Source organism: Serinus canaria, chromosome 20 (genome assembly GCF_022539315.1).
Source record: "Serinus canaria isolate serCan28SL12 chromosome 20, serCan2020, whole genome shotgun sequence".
Classification (NCBI taxonomy): domain Eukaryota; kingdom Metazoa; phylum Chordata; class Aves; order Passeriformes; family Fringillidae; genus Serinus; species Serinus canaria.
The window spans coordinates 7,398,023-7,421,297 of NC_066333.1; the positions used below are offsets into that span (position 1 = coordinate 7,398,023).

General features: G+C 56.9%; 1 protein-coding gene across 1 annotated transcript in view; it reads left to right on the forward strand.

Annotated features, from left to right (window-relative positions):
- Positions 1-1,169: 1,169 nt before the first annotated feature.
- The window catches only part of NOL4L (nucleolar protein 4 like), a 62,388-nt gene continuing 40,282 nt past the window's right edge, over positions 1,170-23,275 (forward strand). Inside the window, exons 1-3 of the mRNA XM_050982236.1 lie at positions 1,170-1,499; positions 18,550-18,705; positions 22,261-22,372. Of these exons, the coding sequence (XP_050838193.1) occupies positions 1,191-1,499; positions 18,550-18,705; positions 22,261-22,372 (577 nt within the window). The 5' untranslated portion in view covers positions 1,170-1,190. The remainder of the gene's footprint in view (positions 1,500-18,549; positions 18,706-22,260; positions 22,373-23,275) is intronic.

Sequence of the window (23,275 nt, forward strand, 5' to 3'; positions counted from 1 at the left end):
GAGCCGCAGCCGCCGGCCGGGACGGGCCGCCCCATCTCACCCCCCCGGGGCCCGCCGTGGCCGCCCTCGCCTCCGCCCCCTCGGGGCCGGAGCATCAGGACCGTGTCCCGACCCCCCCCCCCCCCACCCCGCTCGCCCCGCAGTGGCGGCGCTCGGTCCCGCCGCGGGACAGCCGCGGCTGCGGGGCGCGCGGCGGATGCGGAGGGCGGGGGAGCGGAGCGAGGCACCGGGGCCGGGGTCCGGCCTTTGTCTCCCGCTCCAGGGGCCGGCAGGACCGCGGCTGCCCCGGGGCCGGGCTTGGGGCAGGGTGCGGCTCTCCCGGTCCGGCGGGACAAGCCGCAGCCGCTCCGGTCAACCGAGGGCGCTGCGGGGCGATCCCGGTCCTCGCGGCGGGTGGCGGACCACCCCCCCCCTTTCACCTTCCCACCGCCGCTCCCGCTGCCCCCGCGGCTCCTCCCCGGCTCTGCGGCGGCTCGGCAGGTGCCCGCCTCCGCCCCCGCCGGCCCGTCCCGCCGCACACGTGCGCCCGCGCCCCGCCGGCCCTTTGTCTGGGACCGGCACCGGGACCCGCGGCCACCAACACCCCCTACCCCGCCTCGGCCGCTCGCCCCCCCGCTCCGCTATCCCGCTCCCCGGCTGTACGGGGCCGTATGGCCGGGGTGTGGGGAAGCGGGAGGGGAAGAGGCGGCCCAGCCACGGGAGCGCATCCCACCGGAGCCGGGGCGTGGGGGAGCAGCTGCCCCGGGACCGGGGGTTGAAGTGGGGGGGGAACGACCCGTCGGTGGCGGCGAGGTCGCTCTAACAGGTGGGATCCCGCTGAGAGGAGGAGGCGGCCGGAGGGGGGCGGAGGAGGCAGGGACGGGCGGGCGGGCGGGCGGGCGGAGGGAGGGAGGGAGGGGGACGAGCCGGAGCCGCCTGTGATCCTGTGACAGGAGCGGCTGCTGCTGCTGCTGGCGCCGCCGGTACCTCCCTCCGGTCGCTGTCCGAGCCCCGGTGCTCCCCCCCTCCTCCCCGTTACAGCGGCCGCCACCCCTCCTGCGCCTCTTGCTCCCCGCTCCATCTCGCCCGTCGCCCCTGCAGCCCGTCCCGGGAGCGCCGCTGCCCCTCCGCCCGCTCCGGGACAGGGCGCGGGGCCGGGCGCCGCCGCTGCTGCTACCGCCGCCGTTACCACCGCCGCCGCCGGTCGGGCGATGCCGAAGCCGCCGTTACTGCTGCGGGGGAGCCGCCCCGGGGACAGCGAGCTGGGGCGGCAGTTCCGGGACTGGTGCCTGCGCACCTACGGGGACTCGGCCAAAACCAAGACGGTGACCCGGAGCAAGTACCAGCGCATCGCCGAGGTGCTGCAGGGGGGAACCGGCTCCGGCGGCGGCTCCGGCGGGGGGGAGAAAGGCAAGTTCCAGTTCTGGGTCCGGTCCAAGGGCTTCCGCCTGGGAAACGGCACCAGGGAGGCGACGAAGATGGGTCAAGTGGTGGTATATGTGCCGGTGAAAACGGGAACGGTTAGTGCGCTCCGTGCCCCGGGGGCTCTGTGTCTGTCTGTCTGCCTGCCTGTCCGTGTCTGTTTGTCCTCCCCGGGGGTGCGGGCGGGGAGGGGGGGGGGAAATGCCCGGGGTGGGGGCGGGCACCCCCGGGGCCCCGGTCCCCTCCACCGCCGCGCCGGCCCTGTCCCGTCAGCACCGGGCGGCCCAGCCCCGCCGGCCGCCGGGAGCGCGCATGCCCCATGCGGGGCGCGACGCGGGGCCCGGCCGCTCCCGCAGCCCCCGCCGCTCCCGGGGCAGCCGCCGCGCCCCCGCCGCCCCGACCCGCCCGGGATGCGGATGGGGAGAGGCGCCCTCCCGGAGCCTCGCACCTTCCGCTGCCCCCCCGATCCCCATCCCCGTCCCCGTCCCATCCGGTGCTGCCGCCTTCCCCGGGCGCTGCCGGCGCGGGGGAGGTGGGGGGGGCGGCGGTGCCCCGCGCCCGCCGCCGTGCACCTGCCCCCGCGGGGGGGCCGCGCCGCCGCCCGGTGCGGGCCCCGCCGCCCCCCCGCCCTGTCCGATCACGTTCGCCCGGCATTTCCCATCCGCCCCACGGCCGGGGACAGGGCTGCAGTCAAGGGCAGCGGGCGGCGGGGAGGGGGCGCCGGCACCCCCCGCCCCCCAGCGCCGCCGCCGCCGCGCCCTGCCCGCCCCGCTGCCGCGCCGTGCCGAGCGGAGAGGAGCGTAGCGGAGCGGGGCGAGCCCGGCCGCCGCGCTGAGCCCGGCCCCGGCGTCCCGCGGCGCTGCCCGCCCGGCGCGGCCGCCGCAGCCGGTGCCCTGGGGGGTGCGGGCAGAGGCAGAGCCCGGATTAGGGCAGCTCCCCCCGCCCGCTCGCGGGCCGCTGTCCCGGGAACTCCCCCGCCGGAGCCTCATTGTTCGGCGCCCGGCCGGGCCGGGGAGCGGGGCACCGGCCGCCGCCTCCCTCCCTCCTCCCGCCGCCGCCCGGGGCTGCCCCGCCGCCCCATTGTTCCCGTCCCGAGCGTGTCCCGCTCCCCGGCGCGGGGGGAAACGCGCAACTTTGGCGGCCCCGGACCCGAGCAGGGAGCGCCCGGTGGGGCTGCCCCGGCCCCGCGCCCCCCGCCATCCCCCGCGCCCCTTTCCGCCCCGCCGGGACCGCGGGCACCGGAGGGCTCTGGCAGGGATTTTTTTTCCCCCTGTCCCTCCCCGCCTCTCCCACTGCTGCTGCTGCTGCTGCCGCTGCTGCTGCTCTGAAGGGTGCAGTGTTTTCTGTGCACACAGACTCCAGCATTGATGTGGCTGGAGGATGCTTCCATTGAGGGCAGCCCATCTGTGGCAAATGCTTCTAAACGCACTATTTACCTCCCATCTGGTCCGCCTGATTATTGGGGGGAGGGGGAAGGGTCATTATTTCTCCCTCTCCCTTCGTGGTGCTCTGAGGCTCCTTTCTTTCTCCCCTCTCAGCCCCCCTCCCCCATGCAGTGCCCCAAAAAAAATTCTTTGCAATTTTTTTTTTTTTAAAAACCTCTTAGCAGCCCTCCTCTATCACTCCCCCTGTGCCAGGAGCCCCTGAGGAGGGCGGATTAGGAGCTGTACCCCCTTCCAAAGATCCTGCACTCCTTCCTGGGTCCTCTCCATGCAGTCAGAGACTCTATCCCAGATCTTCCAAATGCTGCAGAGTCATGGTACCCCAGAGAGGCCGAGCCAGACTCCCTCGATCCCGCTGCTCGCTAGATGCCCCCTCCCCTTTGTCCGGGAGGGAGTCCCGAGGGTCAGCGGCTCAACCAGGCCGGCACAAGCCCTCATATTCCCAAAGGGCCTCTGCACAGATGAAGTTTCAGCGAGGAGCATGCCTAGGCCCCCGCATCTTCCCTGGCAGAGTCCCTGCAGGCTACAGACAGGCGTTACACCCAGACTCCCCTAAACCAGCAAACACAAGCAGATATACCCTAGGGGACAACCGAATTTTCCAAGGGGCAATACAGCTTATTTGCCAGTGCCTAGATGCCAGCCAGATGTTAGGACTGGGGGTGCTTTGCAGAGCCACTGCAAAGGGAGACCAATCATCACCGTCCCCAAAACCTTCCAGAGTGGGGTCTGTAGAAGTTGTTGCCTGCTGCTTCTTTGGTCCCCGCCTCCCTGGCTCCCCTTGGCCAGGGATCCCATGAACCATTTCAGATTAGTGCAGTTGAGAGTTTGGTTTTGCCTGAAGTGGCTCTCAAATTTAGAGATAACTTGTCGGGGATTTTCTTCAGCTCCTTTCAATTCAGTGTTCTCTGCATCCTTGGTGGTTTGGGGTGTATTCCCTTGCTCTCAGGCACACAGTCAAATAATTCATGAAGCTGATATGAGGCTTTTGCTGGACAGTAATGCCTGGATTCTGGTCTAATGTCTGTTCAGCTGCTTTTCCCAAATACTTCTGGAGCGAGCGGTGCTTTGGTTGCTTTCCCCTGGCTGTGCTCCTCAGCAATCTGATCCCGCTCGTCCTGTCCGCTCACCCTTCCCCAAGCACATCTGCCGGGCGAGCACCGTTCTGGGGATGTCCCCTGCTGCAGGGACAGGCAGAGCCCCACCCCGGGTGCAGTGAGGGGGTGGCAGGGGGTGCATCTCGCTCTGCTCTCACTGCAGGACGCCACAGGAAATCCAAGGGACCAGGAGGGAAAGCTGGAAAAGAGGTGGTAAAGAGTGCATAGAGGGCAGCAGTGGGGGATAAGATTTCCTTTCCCTGACAGGGCTGGGGCCACTCCTCCTCTGGAAAATAATAATAATGACAATCCCAAACCTCCAAAATAATCACAACCCACCACCCCCCCCCAGCTAGCCAGTTGAGCTGTTCCTTTTGGCTTGTGCACCCTCAGCTGGTTTGTGTATTTTCTGTGCATCCGTAGTCAAAAATTAATTAACATGTGGTTATTATTTTCTCTCCTGAGTAACTTTCCCTTGCCCTCCTCCAGGCCTCTCATCAGAACAGGCCTAATCAGATTTGGGTGGCTTGAGAGCAGGGACTGTGCACTGAGAAGGGGGCATCTGCCTTAGGTGGTGGTCAGAGCAGATGGTGGTCTTCTCAAAGAATGCACTGGGAATAGGAACAGCAGTGCGGACGGATGTCTGGCACAGAGACTGTTCACATTTCTTTTTCCCAGATGAACGTCCCAAAGATGCTGGACGTTTAACACATACAATTAAAAAAGCCCTACGCAGATAAACACAGGCAGTTTAGCGGTGTAGGACATTGTTGCCTGACAGCCCTATTCACACTGGGCTGGACTCTGCATCCTTTAGGTCAGGGTATTGGAAAAAAATACATTTAGGCTGTACTGAAGAGGAGGAGGAGGGTATCTTTGTGTGCTGCTGCAGCACAGACAATGGATACAGCCCAAAGTGCTCAGATCTGCCCTTCTTTCCTATGGCTGACACACTCTAGGATGTGAACCCCCTCGTTATCCATGGGCTGGACCAAATCCTGGTGTTGGATGGGCAGCACTCATCCTTCTCCCCATCTTTGCTAAGAACTGTGGGAGAATTTGTCCATGACAAGGTGCTAAGATGCAGTTCATTATAATCTCATGTCCCTCTTGTCCTAAGCATTTAGCATCATTTAGACAGTCTTTCCCAGACAAACGTGGAGCGAGATGGAGTCAGGGTGCAGGGAAATGGACAGCGCTCGGTGACAAGCGGCGGAGCAGATGGCTGTGGCCGGAGCAGCGGGTGTGCAGGGGAGGCTTCTCCTCAGACTTGTGCTCGGGCGTTAGCTGCTCTCTAAATCGATGCTGTACTTGGCCGTGTGTGGTGGGAGCCTGTCACAACTCCGGCACGGCGGCCAGGACAGATCGGTGCTGGCAGGCCGTGCTGCAGGCTGGGGGGCTGTGGGATGAGCGGGGCAAGCCTGGAGTCAGCCCGGCCCTTCGGGGGCTGTGTGGAGCCGTGGGGACCAGGAAGCCTCTGCAGCACTGCCCACGTTTGATTCTGCTTTGCTGCTCTCTCCCCGTCCCCCGCAGCGCTGACATGAGGCTCTGGGGCTCTGTAGGCATCGCTGACAGGAGGAGGGCATTGCTCCAGTGGGTTGCAGCTGTTGTACAGGTACAGCTCACCTGTGCCAGCTCCCCTGGAGCCAGACGTTCAAAATTATTTCATGATGATGCCTGGTGAAACTAATCCGAGGAACGATGCTGGGGTGGGGGGAGCACTGGAAATACAATTGGCAAGTCCAGAATGCAAAAATGGATGGAGGCTTTAGTGGACAGCCCGAAAACTATCCTGCGGGACAGCAGATAAATCTCACAGCACAGCCTACCCTTAAATTTGTTTTAGCTCCAGAGACAGGGAGTGTTGTGCTGTGGAAGCTGCGGTGCCAGGCCGTGGGACAGCACAGCACAGTGTCAGAATGCCGGAACTGAGGAGCCAGGCATGTCAGAAAGATGCTGCTCCAACAGCTAATAGAGGCTACATTTTTCCTGATACAAGTACCCTTCAATGCCCATATTCAGTGCCCCAAAAAGCTGCACATCTATAACCTCTAAGAACATCAGTCAACAGAAGGTTTTCACGGCGTGAATAACCACTCAGACTTTCTGGGGACTTCAAGTGATAAAAAAAATAAATCAAGACCATTCAGAAGAGCCTTAGACAAGGCAGATGGGCCTGAGGGTATTATCTGAGAAATTGTCTATTACTCCCATTGCACCAGCCTTACTTAGAGCATGCAGAGCTTTCACCTGTGGAGAGATTCCACCCTGAGCACACGGGGCAGCACCAGCTTTGAACCGATGGCAGGTTTACATTTAAATGTGCCCTTAGGGGAATGGAACAATTCTGGCCTGGGTGCACGGTCCCATTCAACCCCATCTAAAGAAAATCTCCCACATTAGCATCCCCTCCAGATTCAGCTCCAAATTTGCACAGCATCAGTCACAGATTTTACATCTGAAGCTGCTCGTGGTAAGAGTCAGAGAGGGCAGTGACACCCAATCCCCTGGGCCCAAGAGCTGGCTTAGCCTCACCAGGCAGTAGCTAAAGCCTTAGCAAGGTGAATTTAAAGAGCTCTGATGATCTGTAGTTACACAGACTGGCAGGATGAAGTTCCTCACTGCTGGAAGCCGATCTGGTAGCAAAGCCCACTCCCTGCTCACTTCCATCCTTTCAGGACAGCCTGCTGAAGCCAATTCTAATGATAAGGGGAAAACCAGCATCTCATTCAGTCCTTGCTTTATTTCTGCCAAGCCTACAAACCTGATTAAAGGCAGTCCCACTGTGCTCATTAGTCTGTGTGTCCCAGCCTCAGAGATCCCATCATCCCAGCCACCCTCATCCTTGGGTGCTGGCTGTGGTCACCAGCACTTGTGAGACCTGGAGCTCCACCAGCAAAGGTTCCAGTTCCCAATACGTATCTGACCAAACAGTTTGTGAAAAAATAACTCTCTGCCATTTACACAGCACATCCTACATGATTCCAGAAACAGGCATGGCCTTGCTGATCTGAGAGGAGAAGTGTTTTTCGGATAAGATGTATTTGAAAGTTATCTCTTTCACCTACAATTGTTTTCATATTTGTAATTCTCAAAGGGTGTCACTGTGAAGAAGGTCCAAAAGCAAACAACCAAAGCACAGCTCTGCCAGGCTTTGGTCAATGAGGCTGAAATGTAAAGAACCCCAGGTCTGACAAGGGGCTGTTGTTCCCACGCTCCAGGTTATGTCCCACCTTTGCACAGGAAGAGGGTCTGAGCAGTCAGGGCCTTGTTAATGAGGAGCAGAGAGGACTGGTGTAAGGACAGTAGTACATGGCTGTTCTCAGCTCTCCTCATGGGCCTTGCTCAGAGGGGCTTGCTCAGACCACAGGCAGAAGGGGGAATTCAGTCAGTGACTAAAGTCTGCAGCAGAGCCCAGAGAGGCAGCCACAGTCCTTTCAGTGGGAACTTTCTCAGGACCATTCTCAGCAATAATCTCCTTCTGATACAACTTGTTCAGTTTTAGTTTTATCATTATGTTAGGCTTGATATGAGCAGTCTGTGAACTTACACTGTGGACAAGCAAATGGCAGGGAAAGCCCAGGGGTGTGGAGGAGCTTTGGTGGAGTGTCCATCCACCCTGCCTGGCCAGCATGGATGCTCTGGCATTGTCGTGACAGAGGGATGCATATTAATGTCTCTTTAGTGCAAATCATTAATTATCTTTCCCTGATCTCACATCAGCTGTGCCCACCTCTACAGAATCACATTGAGAATGGGCCAGAGCCACCCCTGAGCTTCAGTGTCTGGTTTAATTAGCTGATTGTAGCAAGGGCAGGTACCTGTTGGCCAAAATCATTGTCTTTGCTGGAAAGCTACTGACTTCCACTTTTATGGCTGGTGCCAAAGAATAGCAATTTATTTGAGGAGAAATAACTGCAGGGAGTCTGTGCTGTGTGTGAGAGCAGAGAGCAGAGCAGAGGTTTGGGTAACAGTGTCCATGTCTGAGGTTAAGGCAGCAGCCTCTGGAAGAGGAGCGGAGCCTGGTTGTGTCTTCCTGGCATGGTGCAGGGCCCTTCATGGAGTGACAGCCAGGAAGACAATGCTGTGTGAGTGGTTTCTCTCTGTCCTTGCTCTTCTTTGGCTTGGCAGCCCCAGAGGATGTATTTCCCTTCCAACAGACGGGCAAAGGCTCTGATGGATTTGCTCCTCACCAAGAGGGAGGGAGTGCTCTGAAAAGATGGGGTCACTCAGTCTCTGTGGCTCAAGTTCAGGCTTTCCAGTGGGTAGTGGGTTGCTTTTATGGGAGTCTTTGGGCTAAGAATCCAAACTCATCAAGAACCCCCCCAGAAAAAGGAGACTAAAGTTTGGGACTCCTCTGCTGGCTTGCATTTGAAGGAGGGATCTCAAAGCAAATACCGAGTCATTCACTCATCCACGCTGTGGTGACATCCAAAACCTCCTGGGTGTCGGTGCTGCCTGTACCACCCACACTGGTTCCAGGTGCCGCAGGGTGTTCCAGTTTGCAGTCTCACAGCACTGGGACAAGCAGCCAATCCAGGGAAGCTGCTCCCTTGGGGATGCTTTTGGGTCTGTCATTTCCTCATCCTCAGTTTGAACGCTGGTGGTGTGGCTCCCAGAGCTGGGAGGAGGCTGGGAGGAGGCCTGGCTTCTCCCGCTCACCTGCACCCGGCGTTTGGATCCGGCAGAAAGCCCTTGAGCTGGTGACAAAGGTCTGGATGTGGGCTGGAAAGTACAGTCCTGTCTCTTAGCAACTGGTTCCTACCTCTGAGCTCTCGGAGCCGTGTGTGGGACAGAGAGCATCAGTCACGCTCCCGCTGCCGCAGCAGCGACGCGCCGAGGAGGGGATGGGGGATCAGGCCAGCTCCAGCCACCGCCGAGGCGCTTAAAGAAGCTCAGGCATTTCCAGCACAAGCAGTCATCTGTGAGCCCAATCAAAGCTCCGGTTTAATTGCTTTCCTCGTGCACTTCTCTGCCCGGCCAGCGGCGCCGATTGGCTGCGGCAGCGGTGCCTGCCGGCACCCAGAGCCCGCTCCCCACCGCACCGGGGTGGGGACGGCACAGGGAGGAGCGAGAGGGAGGACACAGCCCGTGTGTTTCTAGAAAAATGAGGTGTCCTCGGGTCCTCCCCTGAACTCCTCCACAGGGCACCTGGGAATCCCCGTCCTCTCGCAGACATTTGCATGGCTGTTTTCCCTCTCAGTGCTCGTTCTGCTGTTTCACCCTCGTGTTTCCTCTCCCAGCCCAAAGCAGCTCCTCTCTGCTGTGCGTTTCTCAGGGGCTCCCTTGCCAAGCACTGTTTCATAAACATTTTCACGAATCCTCTGCTTTGTCCTCCTAATTAACCATCCAATTGGCCCCCAATGGAGCCTTCACCTCTCCTGTGAAGATCCTGCTTGCACAGATTATAACCTGTCAGCTGCCAATTTATTCCTCACACAGAGGGCAGGTTGTATTAATTGTCTTGCTTATCTGCCCCGCTTGCTTTGCCCCTCCTTTCTTTTCCTCCCAAAAGCATCCCTGTTTGGAGACACAGACTCACAAAAGACCTGGGAGAGCCAGATGTGAGGCCACTCCATATGCCTCATGTGTTCAGCCTGCAGTGCTGTGGCACTGAGACCAGATGTGATGGGATGAAGTGTCACACCTGGGAGGGGGATCTCTGTGGATGGATTACCACGACAGAGTTTTTAAGACCATGCTTGACTTTTGCTCCCCCCCACATGTAGCCTCAGTTAAGAGCTCAAAAAAATTCCACTTGGTCATCCTAGGTTAGTGGGGAATCATTCCTGGGCTTATCTACAAGTCTCAGTCTGGCTTTTGGAAGGGTTGGGGTTCACCTGGAGTGGTTATGATGGACACAAATCAGAAAACACAGGGGGTTTACCTAAATGCAAGGGGAGAACAAGCAGAGTTCCATCTGTGTCTGTCCCTTGTGGCCCCTGCCCTGACTGCATGTACAGGACCCTCCAGCATTGCAGAGCCAGAGCCCAGGGTAAATACAAGTGCCTGCTCTCACTGAGGACAGTGGACATCTGTTTTCCTGGGTTCCCATGTTGGGAAAGGGTATGATGGAGTCCAGCATGACCCTTATGGTTCCACAATGTCCCCATTTCTCAAACCCAGCGTGGGCTTAGAGGGAGCAGTCATGGTGGTGCTTGGCTGTGGCAGCCGGTGTTTCCAGGCTCTGGCGTCGGGGCCAGGCTGTGCTGAAGCCACTGTGGTGTGGTGCAGCTCAATCCCTGCTGTGCCCTGACCTGGAGAGGAGGCTGGTTTGGAAGGGGAGGGCTTGCAGGCCTTTTACCCCCCCTCCAACATCCACTGAGCTGTCAGCATTTCCCTAGAGGCACATCACATTGTTCCTGTGGGAGTCTCCGACAGTGGCCCACATACTGGGAGCTGCCAGGGCACAGGGAGCTGGCACCGGGATGCCACACATCCAGGGCTCAGCCTCTCAGCCCTGCCTGACCTTGATTCACTGTAGCATCATTTGTAACTGATTTTACATAATTTTTCTTACCACTGACGAGCTGAACTGCTATTGCTCCGTATCTCCTCCTCCTCAGTTTCATTTTGACATCACCACGTTCTCACTGTAGGTGTGATGATGTCACCTGGCTGCCCTGACACTGCTGGGTCTATTCCTAGGCATAGGGGGGTCACCTTGCTGTGACAGGTCATCTCATCACTTGTTACAGTGCCTTGGCCCCACTCTGACTCCAAGGATTTTGCTTTGCTTGTGATTCTTATTAGATTAGTGCTTGGTGCTGGAGAGATCGCTCACAGTGATAAGTTACTTCAAGGAAGAGCCACCTCTAGACATGTTCTGAGTTTGAGTTACAGCTACATATTGCCAATATTCTTTATATTCCTAGTTTTATAATTTTTCCAGGATGCTATGGAATATAAAAACTCTTCTGATTGTTAATGAAGTTTACCACCATTTCCCCCCCCCTTTTTTTTTCCATTCCAATAGCATTCTCCCTCAAATCACCAAAACCAAGATCCAAACAATATTAAGAAATCACTGCCCACCTTTGCAGATATATTTTTAAAAAAAGACCAAACTCACTTTTTAGAATCACAAAATCCTAGAAGGGTTTGGGTGGGAAAGGACCTTAAAGATCATCTCATTCCAACCTCCTGCCATGGGCAGGGACACCTTTCACTATACCAGGTTGCTCCAAGCCCTGTCCAACCTGACCTTGAGCACATGCAGGGACACAGCATTCACAGTTCCTCTGTGCAAGCCCTGCCTATTTCAAAATAATAAGAAACACTGCAACATTATAATAATCCCCATATAATAATGCTCATGATCTCCTCCCTGTTGGCACCCACAGTGTGGCACTTCTCCCACCCAGGTCCTGCACACCTCAGAGAGGAGGGTGATTCTCACCAGTTGATAGGGAGTGGGAAGTCCACACCCCCGGGAACAATTTCCCAGGAAGGTCAATCAGGTGCTCCATTCATGAGGATGCAGGAAACTTTCTCACCAAACCCAAGTGAAACAGTGCTTGGGCTGCCCCACAGCACCCAGTATTTTGTTATCCCTGAAAGAGCCAGCTCCCCCTTGCTCCCGTCCAGCAGGTGCAGGGTCACATTTACTGGGGAGCCCTGTGCTTGCCTCTGCCTGCCAGATCCAGCTGCTCCTGCAGCCTCCCTGCAGGCGCACAGCCTGGTGCTGGCAGGGAGGCAGCTTTGCTCTCTTGCGCCGTGCAAAATGTCCTCTGCCTCCCGGGCAGAGCAGGCATCCAAGGAGTCTCTAAGCAGGCATCTGAGCAAGAATCTCTTCCTGCTGGGCTTCTCCTCTGTCCTTCAGGCAGCCCTGGGATGGATGACAGTCCCATCCCCAGCCGCCCACCAGACCCTGAGCACACCAACCTCCCCTTGGCACCCTGCACCTGGGCCCTCTCCGCAGCTGGAGGCAGGGCTGCCATTTCCAGGCTCGCCTCTCCCAGGCTGCTCTGTTTTCATTTCCAGGCCTGGAAGCCAGGAGAGGAATAAGCCGAGGTCAGAGCAAAGGCCTGGACCCATCCCCATGGCTCAGCTGCAGCAAGAGCAGCTCGCTCTGAGGAGGTGCCTGTGCCCCGTGAAAGACACACACCTCAGCTGTGTTTGCCAGCTAAAAATAAAGCACCCGGCTCCCCTCATGAGGAAGTATTTACTTTGGGAGAAAAAAAAAGTATTGTGTACAGTTCTGGCTAGAGAAACAATGTGAATGCCCCCAGTGTCGGCCTGAGTCAGCACAGAGTATTGGGAAAATTATTTTTTCCTGTGCCTCAGTTTCCCCAGGAGAAATGAGCCCTCTTGGGCCAGAGGGATGCTCAGATGCTCAGGAGGGCTGGGGCTGTTTTCACTGCAGTGAGGAGCTGGAGCTCTAAGTGCAGGATGGGGCTTTGTGTATGCTTGGTGCAACAAGACACAACACAAAATGCTCAGCACAGGGAAGCACCATCAGCATTTTAGCAACTGCTTTTCTCCCATTTTTAAACCAGAAATGATCTGAAAATTTTCCTAGCAGGAGAAAAAAGAGCAAAATCTGTCAGAGTATTTCCCATGGTCTTCTTGTGGGTTCTTTTATTATGAGCAATACAGCTGATACTGTTTTCAGCCCAGTGTCTCCCTGGTGCCTATTTCTAAGGCATGCTCTGTGCCCCTGGCATGAGGGGCAAAAGGAAGAGGGAAGTTCGAGGAATCTAGCTCCTCTTTCTCCTCACAGCATTAGCAGAGGGAGCCTGCTGTGGTTTAACATATCCCCCGCAAAAGCTGCTTTCATCCTACACCTAAATACCATGAGGAGTGAACTTCCTAAAGCCCTGGAGAAGTCTAAATATAGAAGCCAATCAAGGGCTGACTTCCCAGAGATGAGAAGTACCAAGAACAGTTTCTTGATCAAAAGTTGTAAGAGTCCATATTGAAATAAAGTGTCTGTTTTGGTGCTGAAGCCTGTGCAGGAGGAGTAGTTGCAGAGGTGGGCTGTGGGCTGTGTGCCGGTGGTGGCCACAGTGCCAGCACAGGTGGTCACTGGGGGGCCATGGGCTGCCCAGGGAGATGAACTAGAGGAATCCTGGTGTTCAGAGGAAATTCTTCCCTGTGAGAGTGGCAAGATACTGGCACAGACTGCCCAGAGAAGCTGTGGCTGCCCTGTCCCTGGAAGTGTTCAAGGCCAGGTTGGGTGGGACTTGGAGAAATCTGGTCTAGTGGAAGGTGTCCATGCCCACGGCAGAGGGATTGGATGGTTTTTAAGGTCCCTTCTAATTAGAAATTAGAAAGACACTTCAAAGAGGAAAGAGCAGGAGAGTGCTTAGATAAAACCCAAACCTCACCTTTGCTCATCTCAAAAAAGGGATCCTCCTTTGTGCAGCAGAAGGAACCAGCAGGGCTGGAACAAAGGGCGAGGGATGGGTGAGTGCCACAGGAATGGCACTGCTGCTAGTGTCAGCTGGGGAACCCATGGTCATGCCATGGGGTGACTCCAGCAGGGGACAGGAGAGCTCTGATCCTGAGCTGGCTGGGGACAGTGGCTGTGTCCCACAGGCAGCAGCAGCTGGAGCACAGGCAGAGCGAGCGACGTGGCCTTTCTCTGTGTACAAGGGAGGTGACCTTGAGGGACAGCTCGATACGGCTGGCCCCAAACATCCAGCTCGGCTGTCCCAGGGATGAGGGTGACAGTGGCCCTTCCAGCCAGCAGCAGGAAATTAGTTTAACGTGCGCCTCTGTGCTGGGGCGGGGAGATGCTGTGGTTGGGAGATACAGAAGGGAACGCTTTCATGTGGGAAGTGCAAGGAGAGGCGAGGGCAGAGGGTCTGCTCCCGGGCAGAGAGCAGAACACAGCCATTATCAGGCAGGGCTCTGCTGGCAGGAAGCTGCTTTTGACTCACAGGAAGCTGAATTGGGCTGGTATCGCCCCTGGCGCGAGGGCCGGGGCAGTGTTTTATCTGCTGTTGAACACAGCAGATGGGGAAGCAGTCGGCACTCCTTCCCATCCCACTCCTGCTTCAGCAGTCCCAGCCTGATGGACCTGCAGCATAACCCCCTTGGAGAAGGGATGCTTCCCTGCAGAGCTGTGAAGCTTCCTGGGCCCAGGAGAACTGCCAGTCCCACTGGAGAAGGCAGATATTGCCCTGCCAGCCAGTGCAAGGGCACAGCCAAGACCCTTCATGCTGCTGAGCCCAGAACGGGCAGTTTCCACTTCTTCTGGCAGCGTCTACCCCAGTCAGCCTGAAGAGGAGCTGGGAGCATGCAGGCTTTGTGGAGAGCTCTGGTTTAATGCTCCCAGATTCCCCAAACCCAACTCCAAGTTGGGGAAGGGCTTGCAGGGTTGAGAAGTCCTGTGCACGAAGGCTGCTGTGGAGCTGCCTGGGTTGGGAGTCTGGTTTCGCTGGGGTGGTGGCAGCTCGCCGGGGCTTGGGGTGGAGGTCACCGCGGGCAGCACGGGCTGGATCAGGTGGCAGCTGCTGGCTGTGGATCTGCTGCCCCACAGAAAACAGGGCTAGCTCATCAGTGCTGCAGTTTGGCTGTGAAAATCTCCCTCTATGGCAGTTTTCACACCCAGGCTGGGCTGCTGAGGAATGGCCACGGGGACTAGTGGAGACACAGCAGGTTGCTGAGAGCAGAGGGAGCTGGGTGGGTGGAGGAGGCTGGTCATGGGGATGTGTGGGTGCTGCTGCCAGGCTCCAAGGCAGGACCAGGCTGTGTAGGAGCAATGGCAGGGCTGTGTGGGAGCATGGCAGAGCTATGGCAGCCATGGCAGGGCTGTGGGAGCCACAGCAGGTCCATGTGGGAACAAGGCAGCGCCCTAGGAGCATGGGAGGGCTTTGGGAGCCATGGCAGGTCCTTGAGGGAGCCGTGGCAGGTCCATGTGGGAACATACCAGGTCCACAGGGGAGCCGTGCAGGTCCGGGTGGGAGCCTGACAGGGCTGTGGGAGCCGGGGCAGCTCCATGCGGAGCCTGACAGGGCTGCGGGAGCCGGGGCAGCTCCATGCGGGGGTGTGGCGGGGCTGTGGGAGCGCGGCAGGGCTGCAGTGGGGCTCGAGAAGTGAGCAGAGCTCCGGCCGGATGGCGGTGCCTGGGGGTGGTAGGAACCCGCCCCTGGCCGCCCGTCCCAGGCTCGGCGAGGTGCGGGACCGGCCGCAGTGGCCCCGCCGCCGCCGGTGCCTGCCCCGGGCCGGTCCGCGCCGGGCGGGGCGCGGGGGCAGCGGGCGCGGGGCGGCGGCGGCGGGCCCGGGGGAGCGGATTACCGCCGGTTGCCGTGGTTACCCGCTACCTGCCGGCGGGCCCCAGCCCGGCCCGGGCGGGGGGGCTCGCCCGGCCCTGCCTCCCTCCCTCCCCGCCGCGGCAGATGTCACCCCGCGCCGCCGCTCGGGGCTGCCCGGGCGCTCCCTGTCCCCTCCCGCCGCACCGCCCCCGTCCCGGGCCGGGCGGGGGCCGAGCGTGCCCGGGGTGGCTGCCGAGAACAAAGGTGCCGGGGCTGGGCGCTGCCAGCGCCATGGCCGGCCCTGGAAGCGCTGCCCGGCCCGCGGCGCACCCGGGACAGCGCTGCTGCCTGAAATGGCTGTCGCCGCCCGGGGCCGGGCACGGAGGCGACCTCGGGCCGCAGAGGCGCCTCCCGGCGCTGATCCGCGGGTGCTGGAGGCGGCCGGGGTCGGCGGGATGGAGCAGGGACAGAGGAGGTGCAGGGGCAGCGAGGCCCAGGAGAGTGGTCCTTGGGCAGAGGGTCCCGGGGGTACCGGTGCTCAGAGATGTGGAAATAGACAAAGGACACTGGGGAGGAAAAAGACCTGATGGAGGAGAGGAGCTGAGAGTGCTCACAGCTCTGGGAAGGTGGGGGGGATGAAAGAAAAGGGGTGGTGAGAATTGTGGGGCACAGTACACAGAGAAAGAGAAGGAGAGACTGGAAAGGGGGAGAGACAGAGCCGTGCTGGGCAAATATAGGGAAAATGAGTATGGCTGGAAGGTGGTAGAGGGACTCCTCAGCGCCTGAAATGCCACCTGCTTCCAAGCACCTCTGTGTTAGGGCTGAGCTTTGCTCCTGAAATCTTTTACTCCTTGTAGGGGCAGGTGACTTCTAATAAAGCCCCAACACCGGGACAGGGTAAAAGCATCCTTTCTTCCCATTCTGCTTCCCAACTGAATTTTTATTGCTATTTAAACCTGAGGGGTTTTAAGCCTTTCTGAGATATTATGGGCTCTGACTCATGCCTTGAATACTGGTGAGCAATGCTGGGTGTGGAAGGAGGAACCCGAGGGGCGTGGGCCCCTCGGAGAGGTACTTTACAGCACACGTGTCCTCTTAAATCCTAGGTCAACATTTGGATATATTGCCAGATATAAACCTCCCTAATCCTGGAGGCACTGACTTGATACTGCTTCTTATACCCAGTGGCTTTGATACTGCTTGCATCTCACCTGCTTCCCAAATCTAAATAATCATCACGGGGAGAGCAGTCACAAGGCTGAGGAGGGGATGGAGGATCGCTGCAAGGAGTCAGGGGAGGATCGCTGCAGGGAGTGGGATGCTGAGGAGGCAGCTCCGGATCCAGCGGGGTGGAGAGGAGAGCGCTGCTGGGTGTGCAGGGAGGCTGTAGCAATGCCCAGACCCTGAGGTTACCTTCACTGCATTCCTTCTGAAACCGGGGAGGAAACAGGGACTGGCTGGCCGTGCAGGGAGGAGGATATTAGCTGGTTGGAAACAATGATTTGCATACAGGGTTGGTTACAGCCTTAATTTTGAGGGCTCTGCTTGTTAGATCTGACTGTGCTTTTCCCCTGCTGCATTTCCCTTTGTCCTGTTTCTGTAATTATCCTCATTTCAACCCTGCTCTGAGGATTATTGGTCAGTAGGAAGCCTCCTAATGCCCGCTCCTCCTTGGCAGGGGAATACCCATGCCCTCGATTAAACTGAAACTCTCTGAACGGTGACAGAAGAAATTAGATCTATATTCCTCAAAGACACTCCCTGGGGCAAAGTTTCCCGACCCCCACCACGCAGCCCTGCCACCCTGCCCCTTGTGTTCGCTCTCAATATTCTCTTTGTTACAGCCACCTTCAGCCCGGGCTTGGGGCTCCCCAGGGAGGGAAGAGGTGGTTTGTGTTGGAAAATCCTCGTGCCCGTGTCCCGGGTGAGCTCAGCCACCATCCCACTGCAGCCTGTGCCCAGGACAGGCAGTCTCTGTTCTGAAATTGGGGTGAGGAGCCAACTCTCATAGGCAGTGCTGTACATTAAATGACTGCTCCTCTGAGATGTTGGGTAGCTTTAGCAGAAGGTGGGCCCACTAAGTGATTGATTTTTGAGAGGCCCTTCACTGGTGGCTTAAAGAACAGCATTTATTCAATCTATAGACTGTGTAAGATACACAGAGCCCAACCAAGGACAGCACAAACGCAGTTAGGAGACTGGCTGTTCCCTTTGCATGCAGACCCCTGCCAGGCCCTGCCCACAGACCCTACCCACAGCTCCCTGCCAGCTTCTGCCTGCCCTCAGGGATGTGTGAATGCACATGAAAAAGGTAGTTTGCAGGTAATTTAGATGTGCAGGTTGCTGCTTAGCTGCCTGGTGGGTACCCACTGGACAGCATCCATGCATTCCTTTTGGATTATAGCCCTTAAAGGGATGTAATATATATATACATATACATACATACATATATATATATGTATATATAGATATAATATTTTCAAATTTTTTGTCTATGCAAAAATAGCATTTTTTCAAGGAGCAAGCTAAGTGACCTCCCAAAGCCTGGCCCTTTCCCAGTCCCCCCTGCCATTACAGTAGCCACTGACCACCTCCCAGTAGCCCTTCCTGCCCTGGTGCTTTGTGCCAAGTGCCGATAGCAGCTGCCGGGTCCCAGAGGCTGCCTCCCCTTCCCACGGCATACCCTGCCAGTGTGAGCTGACACCGTTGGTGCCAGTCAGCTCGGAGGAGCACTGCTCCCCACACTTCCCACTCCCATCAGTCTGTCACCACTGTCGTGTGGCAGAATTACTGCCTCCTGCTCTCCAGCACATCCGAACACACAAAGAGCTGTGCTGCTGCTGCCAGCGCTCAGCTGCTCTGCGTCTGTGAGAGGGAGGGAGCCTTGGAAAGGTCAGTGCAGGGAAGGAGGGGATGCTGGCTCCTTCCTTTAGGGGCTGTATCCTGGCATCACAGTGAAACCTTGTCCTCCTGAAATCCATGTCCACGGGGACTGCAGCCAGCAAGAGTACCTCACATCTCAGGGCTTCCCAGGATGGTTTAGCACCATGTGCAGGTCCAAAGAGCTTCCCCCGCCTGTTCCCCGCCTAGCAAAACCATCCCACATTACGGAAATTGAATTTCTTGATCGGTTGTGACTCCACTCTGGACTCTTCCCTTGTTTTTATTCCTGGCCCAATTTCATTGCCAGCTTTAGCAGCACGACAGCAGCAGCCGCCACTGCCCTGGCTACAGCAGGATCCTCCCTGAAGCGATGTTTAATTTATCCCCCACATCCCCCCGTGCCCAAGGCAGCCCGAGGCAGGAGCACAGCCACTCTGCCCCCTCCAACCACATTAGCCCCGGGCCGATCTCGTCACCCCTGTCACCCATCGCTGACACTAACTCAACTTGCCTGCACTGTTGTAGGGGGCAGATGGACTGTCGGAGCCCGAGGGCATCTCTCTGAAACGCGTGGCTGTGGTGGAAGATTTCTTTGACATCATCTACTCGATGCATGTGGAAAGCTCGTCGGAGCCGGGCAAAGCACCCAAACATGCCGGGCAGAAGAAAACCTACCGAGCGGTGAGAGTCCCCCCGTGCCCCGGGCAGGGCGGGCACTGGAGCGGAGGGAGAGTCCCTCGGGAATGGGGATGGCAGGGCAGGTAGGAGCAGAGCCACTGGCGGGAGGAGAGGCGAGGCAGAGCCCAGTGTGCCTGTGCGGGGAGGCGTGAGGAAGGAGGGGTTTAAAGGCAGAGCAGCTGTGCTCGGGGAATCCGGGCTGCAGCAGCAGCACAGCGCGGCTGCTGGGAGAGGAGAGAGCAGGGGAATCATACAAAGACAGTGTGCATGTCTGAAGGGAAAAGGAAGAGAAATACTCAGTATTAGTGATGGTTGAGAGAATGTTTGTCCGGTCCCGTGCTTGCTCTGGGTCATCTGCCTCCCGGTCTGCCTCAGCCAGAGGGAAATGTCTCCTGTGGGCCTTGAAGGTCAGGAGCAGCCAGACGGGGGGCGGGGGGGGGGACTGGGGCATGGCCGTGGCCTTTCTCTCCTCTCCTGCCCCTCCTGGGTTTCCTCAGTTACAAAATGGAGGCAGGCACCAAGCTAAGTCTTGTCTTGGCTTCTTGGTTCTGTGGATGCCAAGAACCAGCTCTATCCACCCTGAAACACCACTCTAGTTAGGTCAGGAATAATTTAGCTTGAAGTGTGCTTCTCCAGGGAGCTTGCTGTTTCTCCTGACTCTGCACAGCCCTTCGATTCAAACGTTTGGGCTCTCCTTTTACAAGAAGAGCTGAATTTACTGTCCAAGACCAAGCTACTCCCTTGAATCCCGCAGCCCTGAGGACCAGGTCTCTTAGAGAGAGGAGTGGTTTGCTGGCAGCACATCTCTCTGGTGTATACAATGTCTCAGAGAGGTATTCGAAGGCTGCCCTTCTTTCGGTGATGATGCCTGAGGTTCTGCACAGCTCTGTGCTGTCAGAGCCAGCACAGGGTTGGAGTCTGTCCTGTGTGCCTGTGTCCCTGCTCCATCCATGCTGTGGTGCTGGCAGTGCTGGTGAGACAGCCCAGTGCCCTGCAGCCTCCCACATGTGGTGGGAGTCCCCAGGGAGCAGGGCTATGCACACAGAGCTCATGGCATCTCTCCCTGCCCTGAGCACTCCAGTCCTGTCCCTGCAGCAGAGCGTGGGGCCAGGGGCTGGGGCATGCACTGACCCTCCCTGGCTGGTGGCAAGTGACCTTTCTATAGTCCAGGGGAGGCAGCCCCACCAGCATGACCACAATTCAAAAACTTTCTGCTCATTTCCCCAGCAGACCACTCCGACCCTTCCCTAATTCCTTCAATTCATCTCTCTGGAGGACTAATCTGTGCCCTGCACAGCCCCAGGGGAGCAGGCTGGATCCGTCTGTTTTCCCAGGCCTGCTCACAGCAGTCAGAGAGCTTCACGCTCCACCCCTCATCTCCCTCTTGAGCTGAGATCATCACATTAGCAGCGTGTATCCCCTCCTGACCTGGCAGGAGCTGCTGGCTGGGCTGCCCAGCCTGGCTCCTGCCCTCACCGCTGCCCTTGCTCTCCGGAGCGCCTTTGTAGCCTGAGCTGAAGGTGAAATGGTGCAGAGCACACACTGCGCCTGGCACCGTGCACAAAGGGACGCTGCTGGGTGGCCGGCTGGGAGGCTCTGGGGTCCCCTGCCTCCTTCTTCCTGCTCCCTTTCCCCACCGCTTCTGATTACAGACACTGGAGAGTTTGCCCTTGTCCATGACCTCCGGAGGGAGGCAATCAGAAAGGGAGTTTGGATGGGAGATAACTCATCAAGGAAGCTGTCTGCTCTGCAGAGCATCAAATCAGCTGAGAAATAACAACTGTATCACTAAAATTAGCTGAACATTTGCAGCAGAGACTGTGGGCTTGCTGGAGCAAAAGAGGCAGGGAGACGGCTGAGCCCGGCAGGCAGCAGGCGGGGACAGTTCCCTGCCTGTGACACCCCATCACGGCTGCCACCAGCAATTTCCAGGCCCCTCATTTCAGCGTTTCTGCGGGAATCCCTTGTGCTTGTGCATCGATAAATACCACACAGAGGCAAAGACTGAGCTGGCATCCGCCCGGCCACAACAGAGCTCACTGGGGCTGCAGCTAAGTAGGAGGAGAATCCCATGAGGACCAGGCACTGCAGCCTCCATTTGAGCGCTGGGACAAGGTCCCCGCCTGAACTTTCCACCCATCTGGCATTCTGTGCGTGTGAAAGCCCGGGCTCTGCTGCCGCGCAGTGGAGAGGGATGCGGCTCCCTCCCACCGCAGAGCCGGGCACGGCGCTGCCTGAGCCATGATCCAGCAAAGCCCCTGCCCCGCTGCTCTGCTTCCACAGCAGCACCCCCCAGGGTACAACAATGCCTGGAATTTAGGTCTTTTTGTATTTAATGTGGACTTTTAGAATGTAGATGTTATTTATAAACAATGTCAGGTAGGAGGACAATGTGGCCAGAGGAGGGGGATCAGGACGTCCTGGGCCATCCTCCCAGCTCAGCCCTGTCACCCACAAGGTGTCTGATTGCAGCCCCACTTCCCGTCCTGAGCCCCACTTCTGCCGGGCTCACAGCCCCGAGGACTGGCACAAACAATTGAATTTCTGTCTGCTTTATGACCCCACTTGTAAGTGCTGTGACCCCTGTGGGGGTCACGGCCCCGGGTTTGGGAACCGCAGTGCTGGGACAAGTCACTTAGACCAAACAGGATGGGTGATTAGCCATAGGAGCCAGCCCAAAGTAAGAGGTGGGCTCTCCACCTTTTAATGCCTTCCAATTAAGACCAGATGTCTTCCTGGATGATGTTTTAGGCAAACCACAGGCCACTGGGCTGCAGGAGAACCTGGGTGAAGTTTTGTGACTTGTGCTGCACAGGTCAGACTCCAAGACTGATGTCTTTTATGGCCTTAAAGAAGTCTACATTAAAATTGACTCATTCCTTCTCCAAATAACCGAGTCTTAGTCCTTAGGAATACTGTAAAATTACTGCTGGCAGGAATTAATTGCAATAACAGGGATCGCCAGACGCCTTCTGTGGGTGCTTAGGTCTGGATCTAGTGTTTAACTTCAAGCATTCAAGTTTTAAATATTTATCCTTAGCTTTTCCTCATCTGTAAAATACATACCCCACAAAGGGTTCAGGAGACTTAATTCATTGCTGTTTGGAAAAATGTTTTCAATTCCCTAGATAAAATATGTCACAGAAGTGCAAAGTATTATTAACAGTAATTGATTGTCATTGTGGGAAAAAGTGACCTGCCCTTACAAAAGATTAATGGATTCTTCAGGTTACTGGTGTGATGGTAATTAACAATGCAAACAGAGCTGACAAGGCCTTACTTTCACATTTGATTCTTACATGTTCATAGCTTTGCTCTTCCCAGACTCCAAGGGGGAACAGGAAGGAGTTTCTGGGAAGGTGTGGGTGTGCAGGGATACCAGAGGTCTGTTCATTTGTGTCTTGGTGCCTCACTGGCACACCAGTTACCCTCCCAAAGTGTTCCCCCACCAACAGCTGCTCTGGAGGGAGGGATTTAGGACTGGAGGGGACAATGCCTGGCTACTGGTCCCTTCTCTCTCCACCTCCCAGGACATACAGCTCTCTGTTGTTTCCCCAGATTGCAGAGACCTATGCTTTCCTCCCGAGAGAGGCTGTGACCAGGTTCCTGATGAGTTGCACTGAGTGCCAGAAGAGGATGCATTTCAACTCCAACGGCCTGGAGCCCAAAGGTAAAGGCTTCTGCCAGCAGAGCTGACTCTGCATTTTGCACCAGCACAGTGCCACCAACAGCTGCCAGATACTGTCCTGCCCAGGAGATACATCGTAACCTAAGGGTTTTCCTAACCTGGATATTTTACACCTTATAGCCGAGCTGAAGGAATTGCTTAAAGCTGCTTCTTTCAGCTTAGGGAGCAGAAGCAGCCTGGCTTTCTTTCTGAGCCTTCCACAGTGCCGCCCAAAACATGGGTCAGAAATACCTCAGATATGGCTGCAATCAACCCATGATATGTGAGGGTGGAAACCTCAATGTCCATAAAAACAACCTAAAGTTTTTCCTTGGAAAGGATAATTTTGTATTGAAAGACACAGAGTATGTCTGAATAGCTGAAGTTTCTGATAAAGAAGCAATTTACACTTAATTAATAGATAAGCACAGGATCCTGAGTTGGATAGTGGCAAGTGTTTGGCAATCACAGTTACACTGTGCCTATGTACACACACAATTAGTGTGGCCACCGAGGTGGTTGACTCGTTATGGTTCGTTTGTGGACAGATCCAATCTGCAGCTTCTTAGGTCTAAGGGAGAGCAGGAGTGGGAAGAAGATGGGACCAGGTTCTCTTCCAGAGTAGCTGGTTAAATGTTTGCGTGGCTGTTTTCCGAATTACAAACTTGTTGTCATGATCGAGTGCAAAGCAAGCGCTGAAACCAACATCAAAGTAATGTTGATTTCAGCCATTAAAATTGCTTCTTTAAAAAAAAAACAAACAAGCAAACTGCAGGGAGTTGGTCTGTTTCAAAGGTGGCAAGGCAAAGTGGCTCATTTGGCAGCTCTTATCAGGAAGGGAAGCAGAATTTAAGGAACAAAAGGCCCAATAATAGAGAATTTCTTGTATTAAATACTGATTGCCAA